Source organism: Drosophila willistoni (assembly GCF_018902025.1).
Source record: "Drosophila willistoni isolate 14030-0811.24 chromosome 2L unlocalized genomic scaffold, UCI_dwil_1.1 Seg196, whole genome shotgun sequence".
NCBI classification, from domain to species: Eukaryota; Metazoa; Arthropoda; class Insecta; order Diptera; family Drosophilidae; genus Drosophila; species Drosophila willistoni.
This window is the reverse complement of record NW_025814048.1, coordinates 1,732,190-1,750,823: the sequence shown is the minus strand read 5'-3', so window position 1 is coordinate 1,750,823 and position 18,634 is coordinate 1,732,190. Positions and strand designations below refer to the sequence as shown.

At 36.1% G+C, this 18,634-nt stretch overlaps 1 protein-coding gene across 11 annotated transcripts in view; it reads left to right on the top strand.

Annotated features, from left to right (window-relative positions):
- The window catches only part of LOC6639657 (PDZ and LIM domain protein Zasp), a 51,912-nt gene that overhangs the window by 27,301 nt on the left and 5,977 nt on the right, over positions 1 to 18,634 (top strand). For 7 of the 11 annotated variants that reach the window (XM_023181818.2, XM_023181817.2, XM_023181816.2 and 4 more), the window contains exons 4-10: positions 100 to 236; positions 1,237 to 1,331; positions 3,758 to 4,172; positions 5,123 to 5,317; positions 6,510 to 6,624; positions 10,402 to 10,674; positions 11,689 to 11,842. In XM_023181818.2, coding sequence (XP_023037586.1) covers positions 100 to 236; positions 1,237 to 1,331; positions 3,758 to 4,172; positions 5,123 to 5,317; positions 6,510 to 6,624; positions 10,402 to 10,674; positions 11,689 to 11,842 — 1,384 coding nt within the window. Of the gene's footprint in view, positions 1 to 99; positions 237 to 1,236; positions 1,332 to 3,757; positions 4,173 to 5,122; positions 5,318 to 6,509; positions 6,625 to 10,401; positions 10,675 to 11,688; positions 11,843 to 12,448; positions 12,671 to 16,213; positions 16,474 to 18,634 lie in introns of those variants that run through there. The other 4 variants (XM_023181819.2, XM_023181820.2, XM_023181823.2 and 1 more) reach the window with 3 other exon arrangements.

Genomic DNA, 18,634 nt, shown 5'->3' with positions numbered 1-18,634 from the left:
CATTTCAAAACATTTCTGTTGTTCGGCGGGAAAAAAAGAGAAAAATGTTTCATCCACAACTTACTCTACTTGTATTCATCTACAACTTATGAATTTCAGGCCAATGGCGGCGGCGATGGCGGCGTGAAGAGCATTGTCAATAAACAATACAACACCCCGGTTGGCATTTACAGCGATGAATCCATTGCGGAAACACTTTCCGCCCAGGCGGAGGTTTTGGCTGGCGGTGTGCTTGGGTAAGTGTGTGTGTCGGTTGGTCTAACCAACGGACTGGGCCTAGACAGGCGTGATAACAATAACAGCAACAGCAACAGCAACGGCAAAAGCAGCAGAAGCAAACATGACATAACAACAAAACACCATACAAAAAGTTTTGTACTTTAAAATTGTGTGTTTGTGCTTCGTTGCCTAACTTGAGGGGCTTTTGCCCATGCAATGGGTAGTATAATTCTGTCATAATGTTGGTGAAACTAAAAAAAAACAAAACGAGGGGACAACAACTTTTAGCAAAAGAAGGTATATTTGCATTTCAATTGTGTTTAAATTCGTTCAACTGTTTTGTAAGATAAGTTTTCGTTTTTGGAAAATTATTCTGGAAAAAGATTGCGTTGAGGTTAAACTTTAACTATTTAGATTATTGCCATAAGTATTCAAAACCAATTTAGTTGTTTTTTTCTTCAAACACAATTTGAAATATGCCCACGAAAACCCTTTTGAGTTGTAACGATTGATGTAGCAGATAGTAGATTCAAATGTTCTAAAAGAAAAGCAAATATATTCCCGCTTCAAATTTTCTTTCAATATAAGGTCAACCATTAATTCAAATACAAAAGACAGAAAGGGTATATAACAATGGGCATAGCCCTAGTTCATTCCTCAACCCTCTGCCTCTTGGGTTTTTATGGGGTTTTTTTTTGTTTGGCCTCACGGTGAGTGCAATTCCACAAATGATAGCGAGTGGCGTCGCTTGCCCATCTAAGAGTGGACTTGGAAACGCACGCGTGGGACTTGTTTTTTGCTTTTGCACTTAATTTCTTTGGGGGATTTTTTTCTGTTTTGTTTTGTGCTTTCTGCTGGCTAACGCGGCGTATGCGTAACAATGTTGCTGTTGCTTTTATGCCCGCCATCATTTTTCACAGCATACTTTTAAGCTGAACGAGGGCGAAGCTCGAAACTATGCAACGGTGTAAAGTATGTTGGCAACATCTCTCATTCTCTCTCTCTCTCTATCTGCAGGGTCAATTTCAAGAAAAACGAAAAGGAATACCAGGCCGATCGTTCTGAGGTGTTGAAGTTCCTGCGTGAGGAGGAGACTGGCCAGTCCACTCCAGGTAATTATTTGGCCAATTATGAATTGGCTCGAATGCTAATGTTATTGAATAATGGCGCCAATCCTTTTGTCAGCGATAATAATTTGGGAGATTAGTAGGCACTAAGTAATAGTGGGAGGTGGGAGTGGCATCATGCCAAGAGTGAATCATTTTATTTTGTTTTTTAAAAATTCTCAGTAAAGACCTTGAAAAAAAGCTTTTACAACACATCTCTCATCTCATTTTGTAGGAAATTTGTAAAGTTTATTTTTTATGTCTTTAATTTAAATATTTATTTGTGCTTTTTTTGTCTTTATTTTTGTTTTTGCCCCTCATGTTCACAAAAGCAGCAGATAAACACAAAGAAATGGACTTTCGTTTTCTCTATGTCAAAACCAAGTTCTAAAATCTACACAAAAAACCCAAAAGAAGATAATCATTTTTTCTTGCTCTCTAATTGTTTCATATTTTAATTGCAAATAATATAATTTATTATTAAAAAAATATGTTTTAAAATAAATTTTTTAAGCAGTTATATGCGAAGTATTACGACGATTTAATGTTTTTAATTTATTTCTGTAAAATCTAATTGAAACCGACAATGTCTCATTCTTTGTTTTCTTGAAGAAAATTCTCTATAAAAATTAATTACATTTATAACAGACAGTCATTTTTTGAATATTTCACAAAAAAGATCTATCATTCAGACTTCAAATAATTAGAATTTAATTGAGACGATTTTCTAATACTTAACTCTACATTTTCTCTGATAGATATTTACTGTTCTTAAAGTTTTAGAGATCGAAAGAGATTTAACTGTTTAGTCGTTTAAAAAATGGTTAAATTCTTGAATTCAACAAATCTTTGTCAGCATGTGAATGAAAATCTGTATTCAATCATTGTCAACAATCCATCATAATTAATTTATCATAGCATGATATGACAATTCTATCTGGCTGCTGTTTCTCTCTATATATCTATTTCTATGTCTAAACTCATATTTGTATTTCAATACTCTTTTTTCATGTATTTCAATGTGTATATGTGTATATATAAATACGAAACACATAAACCAAATCAACAAACACACACCAACAACGAACGAACAAACAAACAAACATTAACAGCATTTGGAAACTATGAACATGATGCACCCCAGCAACAACAACCATCACCACAACAACATCAGCAACAACAATACCATCAGCAACAACAACAACAACACCAACAACAGCACCAACAACAACACCAACAACAACACCAACACCAACATCAGCATCAACATCAGCAACAACAACAACAACAACAACACTATCAACAACAATCATCGACCACTCGTCATGTTAGCGCTCCAGTTAATACACCAAAGCCTCCAAGCACCGGCGGACTACCAACTGGTCAGAACATTTGCACCGAATGCGAACGTCTCATTACGTAAGTGTACAACAACAAAAAAAAAACAAGGAAAATTGCAAATTTGTAATATATAAAAGTAATTACACTATGCAACAGGATTGATCTGTTTTTCATCAACTAAATGGGAAATGAAAGTAAATGTCTTAAGATACCAAAAGTTGTAATTCAGAGGGTGCGAAAGAGTTTGTAAAATATAGAAATGATCATTTCTATGTCTCAAGTAATTTCTACCCTTTTGCTAGGGGTTGGTAATGAAAAAAAATCTGAAAAAAGTCGAAAAACAAAAGATTGACATTAGGATAACGCAAAAGGAATCAGTCATTTCAAACATAGAAGTCGTTATTGAATTCATAAGAGGAGGAAAAGAAAGATTCGAAAAAGTGAAAGTTTTTGTCATTTGTATGATTGTTCTATCAACTACTTACACATTTATTTAGATTGTAAATACTTGTGCTGAAATTTTTTCTAAATGTTCTTTGTTTTATGTTTTTAATATAGACAAAGAAAAACGTGCAATATCAATATCAGCAATATCAAAGTCACTAATCAATAATATTTTTGCAAGAAGCTTTTGAAAAGTTGGCTAGAAAATCATAAAGAATAATTGCTTTAGTTAAATGTCTAAAAAAAATTTGGATAAAAGGTACTAAAGGATTGTTGGACCTCAGACTATAAATTAACAACATGATAATAATTGATTGATAAAGTCTTTGGAGTCTAAAAAATGAAGTCTTGGAAGAAGTCTGGCTATATATACGATAATTACTTTCAGTTGATTCGAATCCCTTTCAATAAACTCTCATCTTGTTGCCTAGTGTAATTGTAATATGTTTATGAACTTCGACATTGACTTGTCATTGACTAACTGGCAAAACTAACACGTAACTAACTAACTTATTAAGTGAAAAATGCAAATAGCAAAAGGGCTACTTAGCTTAGTAAGAGGTTTTGGTAGTTGGCGCCATATAATCATTGTGCACAAGAAAATCTTATAAACCCCACCTTTGCTACCTTCCATTGATGCTGCACAGAGCCGCACAGTCCGGCGAACTTTTATTGGACACAAAGTCATGCAATTGGTGGTAATGAGCGACGCACGCCATTACCCACTCAGCTTCAGAGGCAGGACGAACGAATTGGTACCAATTTGCAGTCAAATACGTTAGCTCCCGCTGCCACACACCGGCCGAGTCTGCCAGTTGCCAAACAAGCTGGGCCGGAGGGCAATGAAAACACCACTGGACAACAGCAGCAGCAGCAGCAGCCGCAGCAAGAGCAGCCCGATCCACGCATCATTGTTATGCCGATTTGCCCGGTACTGCAGAGCGATGAGTATAAGGCGGATATGGAGGCAGCAGCAGCGGCATTGGCCAGCGATGCTGGTGCAGTGCGTCCATTGTCGGCCAGCGGACATCCGGCATGTCAGTTGTGCGGCGTGGGCATTGTGTAAGGATTTGTTGCATCACCATCACCACCACCCGCAGTCCTCAGTGTCCCCTCTTGGCCTCAGTCAGTGATAATTCATGCGTCTGCCTTTGTCTCACCCACCCACTCAGTCTCGAGGCCTCCCCTGCCCCCCTCTCTCTCAGTGTGTGTGTGTGTGCATTTTAATTTGCTTTTATTTCATGGCATCGAAGTCAATTGTTTAAATTTATGCAGTTGGAAGCCAAAAACACCTGATCCAATCCAACATTGGCCAGACCAGACTCTCCTGGTTACGCTGGGGAATCATCATTTGTATTAATTTGTATACCAATTTAATTGGCAACAGCAACAGCAGCAGCAGCAGCCGCCGGCGTCACGAATGGGGCTTAATTCGATAATTCATTGAAGCTTTTTCATTTCACTATTTTTATACCCTCACGCAAATATGGTAAATTGATTTTAGCCCCCAAACGTTTTCTGATGCAAAATCACCTCACAATGGTCTGCCTTTTGTGTAGAGGACGTGGGCACACGTCTCTCGAATTTGGTGGTTCAACGAAAGGGCTCAACTATGGCCACTGTTTCCATTAGGAATGCAAGCAAAACGTTCCTACGATTTGAATTGAATTTAAATGAATTTTCGATACCAAAACAAATGTTTCAGTTTGAATTTCAGCTGCATCAATATTTAGACGATTTACAGCTTCAAAGATCACAGCTGAAGACTATTCGTAGGGTCAGGTCAATAACAATAACAATTTGCAAAGGGTATATGAACTTCGGTATGCCCGAAGTTAACCCTCTGTCCCATTTTTTTTTTTTTCATGACTAACAATACAATACAATAACAACTAGCAACTGAAACTGTTGAAACACAATTGCATAAAGATTAAAATTTAATAAATTTATCAACTCTTATTAATCGAAAATATCCTTTTATTATCCTTTTCTGCCGCGGCTCTCTTTCACAGTGGTGTTTTCGTGCGCATCAAGGACAAGAATCTGCACGTTGAGTGCTTCAAGTGCGCCACCTGCGGCACTTCCCTAAAGAACCAGGGCTACTACAATTTCAACAATAAGCTCTATTGCGACATCCATGCCAAATTGGCAGCCCAGAACAATCCCCCAGCCGGCACCGAGGGTTATGTTCCAGTGCCCATTAAGCCGTAAGTCATATACGTACAAAAATACATCCATACACATACATTTATAGAGTGGAGACAAAATGCGAGTAATATTTTTAGCACTCCTTTTCGGTTCTATTGGGCAATTTGGTCAGGGAATAAATAAATGCACAAATACAAATCGTTTGGCCAATAGTCGGCTACATACATATATCGGCAGACCATAGACAGACAGACAGACGCAGGGGGAATTGAGGGGTTGACCAAATGGACGCGACACTGATTGCCGATGACAGCCAGAAACACAAAAAATAACATATTCGTTTTTATTAAATAAAATCGCTACATGTGTAGTCCAGTGACAGGGGAGCCTACTTTGTGTGCCGTTTTGGGTCCAAAAAGCGGATATAGAAAGCATTATCAAATCCCAAGACGACTATCAAATGCACTCTATATCGATACGAATGAAATTTGATTCGAATAAGAGAGTATAATAAAGTTTCTCAGAGGTTTTTCCACTCTAAGCAAGAGAAGAAATTGTCAGCTGATTAAGAAATGGTTTCAAGAAAGTCTAGTCTATTCCTGAGAAACCTTATATTATCTAGAATGAAAATAAAACTATAATCTCATTTATTTTTATATTCAGTATATCCGATTGCATATAGTTCTATTACTAATTTTTAGCATCAATATAAAACGTTGTCGAAGTCAGCCAAAATTGTAACTTATTGCTAGATGAATTTTCACAAAATTTTTCATAATTTTCTACAAATATAATTTACTAGGGTTATAAGAAGAATGATTATTGGTACAACTTGTAAAGGAAAAGTTTATTAATAAGTACTTACGGTTTCATAGTCCTATGACTTTCCTATGGATTAGGGTATCAAATTTTGCAGTCATTCAATTTGTTTGAGTGCAATTTGCATTGGCATTTGTTTAAGGGTTTTGTCGGGCCTTTTATTTGAATTTGTCGCTGGCCAAATCGCATACAAAACTCAACTTAATTAAAAGGCTACGAAACGTACAGAGAAAAACAAGAATTGAGAAACCCCAAATAAAAATAGAGACGAAAGGAAGAGGGGCAATTCGCATCTGGGGAGCAATTGACAGAATTGTCTCCATTGGGGCAATTAGGTGGAAATGCTTGTGACAGCCAATTAAATCAGACACAAACATCTTCTTCTACTATGCTATATCTTTTCTCTATATATATATATATATGTATTTATAGCAACACCAAGCTGAGTGCTAACACAATTTCATCGGCCTTGAACTCTCATGGATATGGCAGCAATGGCTATGCCAATGGCAATTCAACGCCCACTCCAGCTCCTGTTTCGGCTCCTGTAAGTAAAAACCAACTTGTTAACTGTATACTCCTTATGTTTTCTGTGATGTTGGCGTGCTAAAAACAATACTGTCAAGACACACACACACACCCACACCCACACAGCCTCAAGACACACACACACTCAGATATACAGACAAACGAATCAAGAAATGCACCTGAAGTAGCTTTTGGCCCGAACCAAGTTAAAACCCTGGCTCTCTGTCCCTTTCTTTCTTAACTGCCCTCCGGCCCTGGGTCTATTTTCTCTTTCCCATCCTCACTGTATATATTCCCCGTGCTCTATGTCTGTTGTTTTCACAATCAATTTTATCATATTGCTGGCAAAGATGTTTGCATAAATTCTGCAATTCTCAGACATATGCTAAAATGTTCAAAATCATCTCCAGAATAAAACAAACAAAAACAAAAAAAGAAACGAAACGAAACGAAACACATCAAGAACTCAAAAAATGCAATATAATGCAAAAAGTTTTCAAGGTAAAAACCTCTAGCCCACCCCAAAAAAAAAATACATATCTCATGCATGGCGAGCCGAAAGGGGGAAGAAGTTGATGGAAGGGGGGAAAAAGTTTTTTAAAACAACTCAGGCAATTTTCCAAGAGAAGCTTTGTTTACCCTTCTTATTTTACCCCCCACACACTTCTCGTTTTCTTCATGTGCTTTTGGCCAAAAACGATAAAATGAAAATGGAAAAGTTTATGCATTTGTATACAAATTGTTTGAGTGTGTGTGTGTGCGTCTATCTTTGGATGTGTGTGTCTTTGATAATATGTTTTTTGTTGCTTATGTGCATGCAATTATTGTTCTTATTGTCTTGCCATTGCGATCAACTTCCGGCTGGTTGGTCTCTTCAAATGGAAAAAATTCATATCAATCCAAACTAAAACTAACAATATGAATATTTTCTATACTCTATAAAAAGGTCAAAGGAATGTATAAGATATTAAAGTTTAATTTCTAGCTAAACTGACAAAGCATTAAGTTAAAGAGTCTTTTAACTATATAACTTTCAAAAACTATTGAATCTTACTCACTGAATAGGGATTCCCGGAGAGAAGGAAAATAACCCGATCTTCATTCGTTGAATTCAAAATATGAACTGATTTTATTTACTAAAGTACGGAGTTTATATAGGAAATCTTAGGCTCTAGGAGGTAACAATTGTTCTTAAGGAGATCTTATTCTAGTACGACTCACACCCACGCATTCGGGGGTTAAAAAATTATTATTATATTGGGCACACCATCGGCCACTTGACATCCTGCCGTCGTGATCGTTTGGGTTAGTTTACAATTACAAGTGTTTTTCCCACAACGCGTGTGGCTGATTGTAATTCTAGTCATATGCTAGGTTAGTTGTTTGTGCCAAAGTACAGTTGTATTATATTGTCTTTAGTGCATCTGATTTGGTGAAGCCGCTTCAGATGGACACGATGTTTATTCTTAAACACTCACTAAATCAGAAAACTTCTGGATAGCTCTCAAAATTGTATAGAAATTGAAAACAGTTTTGCTGGTTTAGTATAGAAACGTTAGCAGAACTTTTGAAAAAGTTCGATGGGAGGTTGAAGTGATAAAAGGTGTGAAAAAATACTTTGAGATAAGGAACACTGTCCTTAAGATTATCTTCGAAAGGAAAAAGCAAGAGAAAAATGCAAAAAGTTTGTCCAGAAGTCTCATAATTCCATTCTAGTGCTTGATCAGCATCAGAAGTTGAAATAGTCAGACAAACTTGATCCATTTAGATAGGTATATCCTTTGAATTTCTATAGTTAAAACTATTGTGAAAGAATTAAAAGAAAATAGCAGTTATATTTGAAAAACCATTTAGCGTGGCTGTTTAGATTTTCAAACTAGAAAAAGGTCAAACAGTTCTTATATTCGTTAGACTTTTGCTTTGAGTATTTTGCCTAAAAATTTAAGTTAAATTCAAAAAGGTCAACATGTTGTGGCCCACTATATATAATAGCAGAGATTATTACAATTATTTCTACATTAGCTTTGCCAAACAATAGCCACACCCACCTCAGCCCACCCAAGAGAATAGAAGAGAAGCCACACAAAAATTGGCACAAATAAATCACGAGTTTGTCAAATCGATTGGCAAATTGTCACCATTCTGCAGACAGCAGACCACTACACTCACCTAATCTATATAGATAATATCTATTAGATATATTACTTTATGTACGAAAATAGTTTCGACCAAAAGTAATTCATTAAATTCACTTTAGCCCCATCATCTGTTGGGGGCATTATCTACACTCGCGATGCGATGATTCTTTCTACAGCTGCGGCCAGCGCATTTTGCGAAAATGTGCAATGGCTGCTAAAAAGCTAAATATATGCCAAGCGCTACTTTTTATTTTTATTTCGATGTTTTAGGTTTTTTTTTTTTTTGGTTTTATTTTATTTTTGCTACTTTTCTCTTGAGGGCTATAAAAAACATTCAGCTGCATTTAGTTGGCAAATTTCTTAGGCACTTTGCGTTCAGTTTGCTTCTTCGACTGGTGTCCGCGGCACGAAGTAAACACACGGCAGGCGGACACTGTGATCCATACCACAAAATAACCGAAATAACCGAAACGAAAGAAAGTGACCCAATAACATTCACCCAAGAAAAAACTGAAAATTATAATATTAACGAATTTCTAAACAATTTATCCAGAGAGTGTTTTCAATTTAAATTGTAGTGAAGTGCAAACTTTTTGTTGGTTATTCGTTTTCTTTTTTTTTTTAGAGCATTACATAAGCTAATGGGAAAACTTCTTGGAATACACAGCAATGATATAATTCTAGAGTTCTCATTCGATTCGAGAGAGGGGTGGACAAAATACGGGGGGGATTAACTTTAGTTATTTTTAGTGACCTTGACCTAATAGCTATTTATAGGCCAAACAGCCTCGAGAGTTGATCGAGTTCCTTGCTGCAACTAACTTTATTAACCAAATGATGTTTCTCTTTGTGTGTTCCTTTTCCCGTTCTTTATTTTTTTTTGGCCATATTAACATGCACTCGCATTAACACATTAGCTTGATACTACTTCTGCCACTGAATTGCCATTGCCACCGCCTCCCTCACCCACCCAATTGCTGCAATACGAGACCCAAGAGCAGATCCAACCATTGCCCAATCCACCGCCACATACACGAACCCACAGTAGCCTCTCATCAATTTCAAACGGCTCATCAGCATCATCCACAAACTCCGTGTCCTCTTTGGCGTCGTCGTCGTCGTCGTCGTCCGGAGTGGGGGGCAGTGGGAGTGTGAGTGCCATCACTTTATCGTTGGAGCATTTTGGTTCGGCCAATTGCATTTCGCCCTTGCATTCACGGCAAGCATCTGGCAGTGGCTCGTCTGCATCGTTGGAGACTGGCCATAGTCAAACTGGCCAGGGACAGGCTGATAATTATACAATGCCACCAACACCACCGCCGCCACCACCACCAACAGCCACACTTGCCCCACGCCCTGCCCAAGCTCCAGCCCCTTTGAGCCAGTTGCAGCCACAGAATGAGAATGATATGAATACGCAAAATAAGAATCAGAATGCGTACAATCAATTGCTGAAAGAGTATTCCAATAAGCTCAATTCCAATTCAACACAGACAGCAGCAACAACAACAAATACACAACTAAGACACAACAACAACAACAATAACACAACCAGCAACAACAACAACACGGCCAAGCCATTTGCTGCCCAACAACAGCCTCATGTGGCCGCTTTGACGGCAACACTTGCTAATCAATTGAAATTTAATTCACATCAGGTTGCAGCTGATAACAATAACACAAGCAACAGTAACAACAACAACAACGACAACAACAACATCATCACAAGTCATTCAACTGACAATATGTCATCAAATTTGACTCTGGATGAGCAATCATCAATTTATGGCCAAGCCCCTGTAGCCCCTCCCCTGGCAGGATCTGCAAACACTGGGGATCAACCATTTGAATATGTCACCCTAACGGGCAATGTGATACGCAGTGTGCAGGCACCTGGCAAGGGAAGTGCTTCAGGAGCAGCCAACTACAAAGTGAGTATTAGCCACCTCTGAAATAGCCTCAGCCGCGCTCAGCTCAGCTCAGCTCATTTGCCAAAAACAAAATAATTTGTTTACACATATATACAATATATATTTTTTACTATTTGTGTTTAATGTTTGTAAAAATTTCACTAATTTGAAAAAAAAAGACTCGAGACAAAATAGAAATTTACCCCAAGTTAACTTCGGATAAATCGAAGATTTTCATTTAATCTTTGCAGTTTGTTGAGCAAAATTTTGTAAGATATTTTGTAAGGACTATATTGCTAAATTTTATAAAATGAATATTATTTTCCACTGTTTCCATTTCTGTAATATTATTTGCCTAAAATTTTTTCCTAGAGTTAACTTCTTAAACTTCCTGTTATATGAAACATACAAACTTCAATGAGAAGCCAAAACTAGATAAAATCCATCCTAAGCTATATCGTTAAGTAATGCTTAAAAAATTTAATAGGATAATTTCTGCTTTCAACTATCCTGTGGAATAGAGTTCTAAAGTCTAAAAGCTTTCATTATTTTCGTAAATTTTTGAAGCGAAATTAGATAAACAGAATATCTCAATATCGATATGAAGAATTGTCCGTTAATGCATTTTAATAATATAATTTTCATAAATTAATTTAATTCATTTTAGTTGCTATAAAGTCTTTGCCCTTTAGAAAGTGCATTATCATAATTTCCAATTCCAACTTGACCTGATCTCTGAATTAGACACTCCATAAGCTTTAGAATTGCACTATGCATATCTCCCAGAATTTTAAAAAGTCAGAAGTAATCACAAAAGTAGTAAAAAACTAATGTTCTTATCGGGATTATAACTAAAATACTTGACACCTCAACTCAGAGCTTGATAAGTATCCTTGAATCCAAAAGGGTCAATAACAAACTGCAAGGATGTAAAAAATGAAAGACAACGAACCAACAAAAAACTTTGTTTAACTCTTGATATTTGATACTACAATTTTCCACGAAATTCTCCCATTTTCCCTCCCCACATCAAAGGTCAATCAGGGCTATGCTCGTCCATATGGTGCTGCTGCTCCCAAATCGCCGGTCTCCTATCCACCGCAGCAACAGCAGCAATCTCCTCGCCCGGCTCCCATCCCAGCTGGCAATCCTTATGCCACTTTGCCCAGATCGAATGTGGGTCAACAAGGTAAGGCTGATGACTATGATGATGATGATTATCTGTCAGGTGAAGGTGAATGGGTTTAGTTTTACATACAAAAAGCGAAAAAAACAAAAAACCAAAAAAACAAAGAGAAAGCGTGATAAATGAAAACTTAAATACAATTGCAATGGCAATCCTTATTGTTTGTTAGAGCGAGATGCATATAGCTAGGCCAATGCGATGATAAACGATCTAGTGTGAGATCTAGTTTATATATATATATATTTATTTGATTTTCTATATAGTATTATAAAAGACATGGAATACCCAGAATATTTATTTATTTATTCCTTTTTTTGTTGTAAAAGTTTAAAAAAAATAAATTTTTGGCTTTAATTTAACCCAAAAGAAAAATGCAACAAAATTTTGCACTAAACCAAAACAACACTAACCCAAATGCATAAATTTGGCCCAAAAGAAAAAAAAAAAACAGAAAAGCGATAAACAAAATTTTACTAAAAATTCACTCATAAATGAGAATCATTTGGCAGCTTATTGCATATCGTGAGAAATTTCCATATGTATATATATATCTATACCTACCCAAAATACTACTACTACTATATCCCCCAAACTATGTATGTTGTGTAGGTCGTAATGTAAGGTACCAGCAACAACAACAACAACACCAACATAATTACCAACAACAACAACAATATCAGCAGCAGCAGCAGCAAAAGCAACAATATAGAAACTCGTATCCAAGTGGAATCAGCCAGAATAACAAATACGCAACTCTACCCAATTATAACACTCAGACTCAGTCCTACAACTACAACAACAACAACAACAACAATAACAATTATAATCTAGGTAAAAAACAATCCAACAACAAAGCAAATGCGAAAAGTTTTTCTCAATTGCCTTTCTCGCATAGTTTTTCTTTTGCTTTGTTGAGTTCGATTTCATTTTGTTGTTGCTTCTAAAAAAACAGAAAATAAAAAGGTCAAGTCAAGGGGCTTAGGACAACTCTAAGGATAAACTGGTATATCTAGGCTATTAATAGAGGAGAGGGGCAAGAAAGTTTCCCTTTCACTTTGAACCCATCACATTAGGTTGAACTTTCTCTTCGAAGGAAACAACGGCGGCGCAGATATCGAGTAAATCAATGCCCAAAATTGTTCAAAAGATTTGCAATTAGTTGACAAAAACTTAAATAAAAGTTTTTCCATTTTTATTTGATAGTTTATTGAATGAAATTTTAAGATCTAAACAAGTTCTCGAATGCTTTTTAGGTTTTAGTTAACTTCTTAAAATGAAAAAGCCTTCAATTCTTTCGTGTCTAAATATAGATTTCAATTATTCCGGAATACGAAAAGTTCTTAACTGAAATTGGTAATCGACAATCATTACTCAAAATTGATGACTCTTCAATTTGAAATTATTTAATTTTAGAAACAAATATTGTAGATTTGTCTTCTTGGAATCGCATCTAAAATTCAACATTACTAATTCATTTTTCGAAAGCTTTTAAAGTTTTAAAGCTTCCTATCGAAGTAATAGAGTTTTCAAAAAAAGGGCTAAAATGTAAAATCTCTACTGCATATATTTAAACTGACCAGTTTGCATCTTCGTATCTTGTATCTATTATAGTGTAAAAACCTATCTAAATCCACTAAATAACAGACATTTCAATTAGAGGCATTCCACTATTCTAGCAGTTAACTACAGCATTTGTAGCCTAAAGGCCATTTCATATCAATAAATATTGCACTGAAGCAAATTTTTTTTACCCAAAGCAATTTTCTACATTTTGAAGTCAAACGAAGTATACCAAATGGTTAATCACATTGATAGAGCTGAAGGGAAATCAAAAACAGACGCCGCCTCAATGCTGTAACAGAGAATGGGGGTTAAAACAGATAAAAGATAAAGGAGAAAAGAGACTGTGTGTGTGTGTGGGGAGGGGAGGGGAGGGGTAACAGAAATATGCCTGCTGGGGAATATCAGCATTTTCAATGCCAATTCGATTGCCATCCACTTCCGGCACATTGAATGTTGAAGGCAAACCAAAAAAACCCCAAAAAGAAAAAAGAATTAAAACCAAACGATACATGGCGTATACGTAACGCATTGCATCGCAACGCAACGTAACGAAACAATTCATACACACATACATTCGCACACACACTCACACACACACAGAGACAGAGTTACACCCAGAAATAAATGATATAAAATGTGCTCAGTGCGGATGCAACGACTCTTGCAACGCGGCAATTGCAATCTCTGCGGTGGCTGAACACCAACGACAACGACAACGACAACGACGACATCGTATGCAGAGCACAACTTTTAAATGCATGGCAAATAAGCAAAAGAGTCACCCAAAGAAGTTTGTGGACATGAAATTTAATATGAGACGGTTGAAAGTACAATTGTAAACATTCTAGGTCAAAACTTCACTTATTAAAGTGCTTCGCGAAGATGAATATGTTAAAATAATCATGAATGGAATTACCAACTCAATGATCATTGCTTAGGAAAGTATTTACAAGTTACTAATTAGTATTGCAGAATTATGTTATGTATCATAGGCCTTAAAGATTGCGATTTACATTCAAACTAAAGTGAATCTCGCATAATATCAAGTATAAATAAGATTTATCGTATGCAACTCTGTCTTTTATAGACCATTATCAATTAAATAATTAAATAATCGTAAATACGTAATTTTGATAATGAATTTAATTTAGTTCAATTTACATAGGACTATATAAAATAAATATTGGCATAAAGCCTCCTTAGGATATTTTTTTAAGAAATAATGGATAAACTTCGTATAAGTTTATGTAACTTTTATCTATTTAACTTGGAAATTTACTTTTCTCTCTTACTGTGTCCTGCATTACGTTGCTGAGCGGAATATTTCGCCAAGTACTACAATTTCCAGAACACTCAAACCAATTTCGCCACATTTTTGTGCTTTCGTTTCATATGTGTGCATACATATATCGGAAAATGGAGATATGTGTACCTATATATATAGGCTCATATCTCTCTTTGGTTATAACCGATGTCCTTCTGTCTGTATATTTGTTTATCAATTACCGTTACAATGTTGTGTTGTGTCTGTATGTGTGTGGCGACTGTGTCATAACGGAAATGAATTAACAGCAAATATGCGGGGCAACCCAAAGATACAACAACAACAATAACAGCAATTAAAAATGCAATTATCGAAAGATCAGCCAGTGGGTTATATATGTAGATACCTACATAAGTAAATGATATAGCCACATAAATCTCCATCTACACGACATGAAGAAATCAATCGTCAATCTCCTAATCAAAGCGAAAATCACGCACAACCGCAACAATCATTACGGGGTTTCGGTTTACAAGCGAAAAAAACCCCCCAAACAAAAATGTGAAAAAATCCCAAAAAACAAATCCACTTCCAATTTGCTGCTTGCTTGCCAAATCTCACCATGAACAAAAAAAAAACTTGGTAAAGGGGAGGGCAAAGAAAAAAGCAGAAGAAGCGTTCTAACAGTTGTGTTTGGCTGGCAAATAAATGTTTGTGTTCCACACATGCCGACACGAAACACGCACACCCACACACACACACACACACACACAATGCCAAGGTGGTGGGGGGGAAAAGAAATTGAAGGTGGTGGAGCTGGTGTGGCTGATGAAGCTGGGGCAAACTGAAGGCGTCTGCTAAAGAGAAATGTAAACGAAAGCAGATAAATTACCAACCATTATTATACCAAACGGGCAACAAGCATCCGCATCCGCCTTCTACTTATTCCACATGGCTTGCCACTCTCCTCCCTCCCCCTCACACATATCGAAGCGTGCCAGGAGGCCATACATCAAATGCCTCACATTCGTCAGTCAGTCTCAGCCAAGCAGGCAGCAAATTTCCAAGGGCAGTCAAAAGATTTATTGCATGCAGTTTGCCTCTTCAGTTCTTCTTCAGTTTTCGGTCTTAAACTATTTCCATTGTCTATGGCCTATTGTCTTAGGTTTTTGCTTCCATGCCATTCCATTCCATAGGACTTGACTATATACATACATACATAAATTTAATCCATGCATTGTTGTCGATGCTCTCTTCGTATTTGTTTTGCTTTCATATATACATAAATCGAAACTAATTTTGTTAAAACATCATCCATATGAAGTCTATGTGCAATCAATATACACTGACTCCATATTGTCTCTGATCTGAGGGTGAAATAAGTAGATGGGAGACAGAGATTTAAAGATTTATCTCTCCATTCGAGCATTAAGTCTAATCATAGACCAACAAAAATTTAGATATTAACTCTATGTAGTAAAATCTATATCCTTATACACACATTATCTACAACATTTTTTTGGTTTACTTCTTTTTGCTTCTTTTAGGTTACGGTTATCCCTATTCGTATTAGGCAAAAACACAAACAAAAAGAAATATAAAGGCGTGCAAAGTTCGTTCTTTTTGGCCCAAAACTGGTGAATTGTGCAACAAACCAAAACCTAAATCAAAATCAAAACAAAATTACAATTTCTTTAACACAAAACTATATTGAACATTATATACTCATATATATATATATATCGTTTCGTATGCAATAAATGAGAGTGGCCTTTGGTGGCCTCTTACAAAATGTTTTCAAAATATATTTCCCATAAATATATATATTTACTTTTTCTCTAAATTTTAAATGCTAAATGCTTGACGCCTAACTGCGCTAAATATATATATTTAAAAGAATATCTATATACACCAGATATATGTTCTATATACTAATTGAACTGTCTCGAAAATAATTCTAAGAATTTTATTTCTTTGCACAACTTTGCATGCCTTTTTCAAAATAAACCAAAAAAAAACACAAAAACAAAAACAATATACAATTTATATATATATAAAGAATAAACTTTTCTATGGTATAAAAGAGGCCCTGGCGGCCTTTTATTATTGCAGAACTTTCTGTTTCGGTTTCACCTGTTTTTCTCCCTTTTTCTCTCATTCTTTATCTCTTTCCCTCCCTCTCTCTCTCTGTCGCTCTTTGTTTTTGTGTCGTCTGTTGCCAACATTTTTGATATGACAAAATATTTGCCGCAATAATTTTATTTCGTTTATTTTTTTCTTTCTTTCTTAAATTTTCTTTTTCGTTGTTGTATTGTCTCTTTTGTTGGTCTTTTACTCTCGTGTGTTTCAGCCATTTTCAATTTTTGCAAAATTACAGCCAATACGAAATTATGCATAATAAAATCCAATGACTACCTGTCGACGCCCCCAAAACGACACACAGACAGACACGCACACGCACACACACACAAGACGAGAGAGCTACGTGGCAACCATAAAAAATGGAAGTAAATATGCGTGCCTAGGCAACACACACACACACACACACACTGACAGGGGGAGAGGGGGAAGGGGCACACTCTTTCTCGCACGTTTGTTTATCGTTGCGCCATGAAAATTGCTCTGAAAATAAGAAATAAAAAATTTATTTACCTCAACGAAGCGCATAAAATGGTGTGCAATTCACACACACACACACAGAGACAACCACACTCACACAGATACCCATGTCTATATGCATATAACGTTTAATTTTTTGTTTGTCATATAACGCAAAAATATGGCAAGTGATATTCGTTTTGGGTGGAAAAATATGTAAACAAATTTGTAGGCATAAATTAAGATAGTTCTCATAACGAAATAACGAACCCCTGTGCCATTCCCAGGATTCTCTTAAATAAACCCCAGTAAACTGGTTCTCGGAACTGGCAAATTGGAATTGTGAAGTTGGCAGGACATTTATATAGAATTATCCGAGAGGATTGTGTAAATAAGAGATTTGGGGGATAATTTCTTTGGAAAAATAGCTTAGTAACATTCATAAAATTCTTCGAAATGCGAATGTCACTTTGCGTAAAACAACTCACAAAAGCTTTTTTCTCCTTGCGATGTTTATTTAAAATCGATTAAACTAATCTGAATTGGGACTCCATTAGATCTAGAGTTATTTAAACTGCAAAATTAAGCGGTAAAACTAATTAAACTAGGATTCCAGAACTACAAATAAATCAAATTTGCATAGAGATTTGGTGTGTGTGTTACAAATGAAATAATCTACCACAATAGTTGGCTGAAATATCACAAAGGAGAAAATAAATATTCAGTAAAAACACTAGATAAATCTTACTTAACTGACATTTGGTGCTATATCTTTCAACTTGAATGAACTATTGTAAATGTTGTTAAACTCCGAAAATAGAATTTAAGAAAATATTCGATTTCTTCAAATGTGAAATATTTAGAAAAAAAATCTTTTGTGTTTCGTTACGGGCATTGAATTAGTTTTCTATTTGAGCTTAAGTTATATCCTAATGTCCTTGTTGTTGTGCCTTGAACTTGACCATCTCTAGCTAAGCAAAATACTCTCACACTAACACACACACACACACATCCACACAAAATTTTACTACCTTTGCCATGCAAAAACGAAAAGTGCAGGAAACACTTATTCAACTTCTGGTTTATAGCGATTTTTTGTGTTCTTGTTATTGCTGAGTAGTTTCTTTTTGGTAGTTGTAGTTTTATCAACGCCCCTGCCACATGCCACATGCCACTTGCCTGCGTTAACTTTGCCGCCATCAATATCGACACCACGAAGCAAACCCACCAGCCGCTCTGTCGCTGCCACCCGCTGCTGCTCTGCCTTTAGCCTTTAGACTAACAAGCGAATGTCTTTTATTTCTTTCTGCTCTTCTTATTCTGACCCAACGAAAACATAAACTAACCACGCTTATCCTAAAACTGAACCC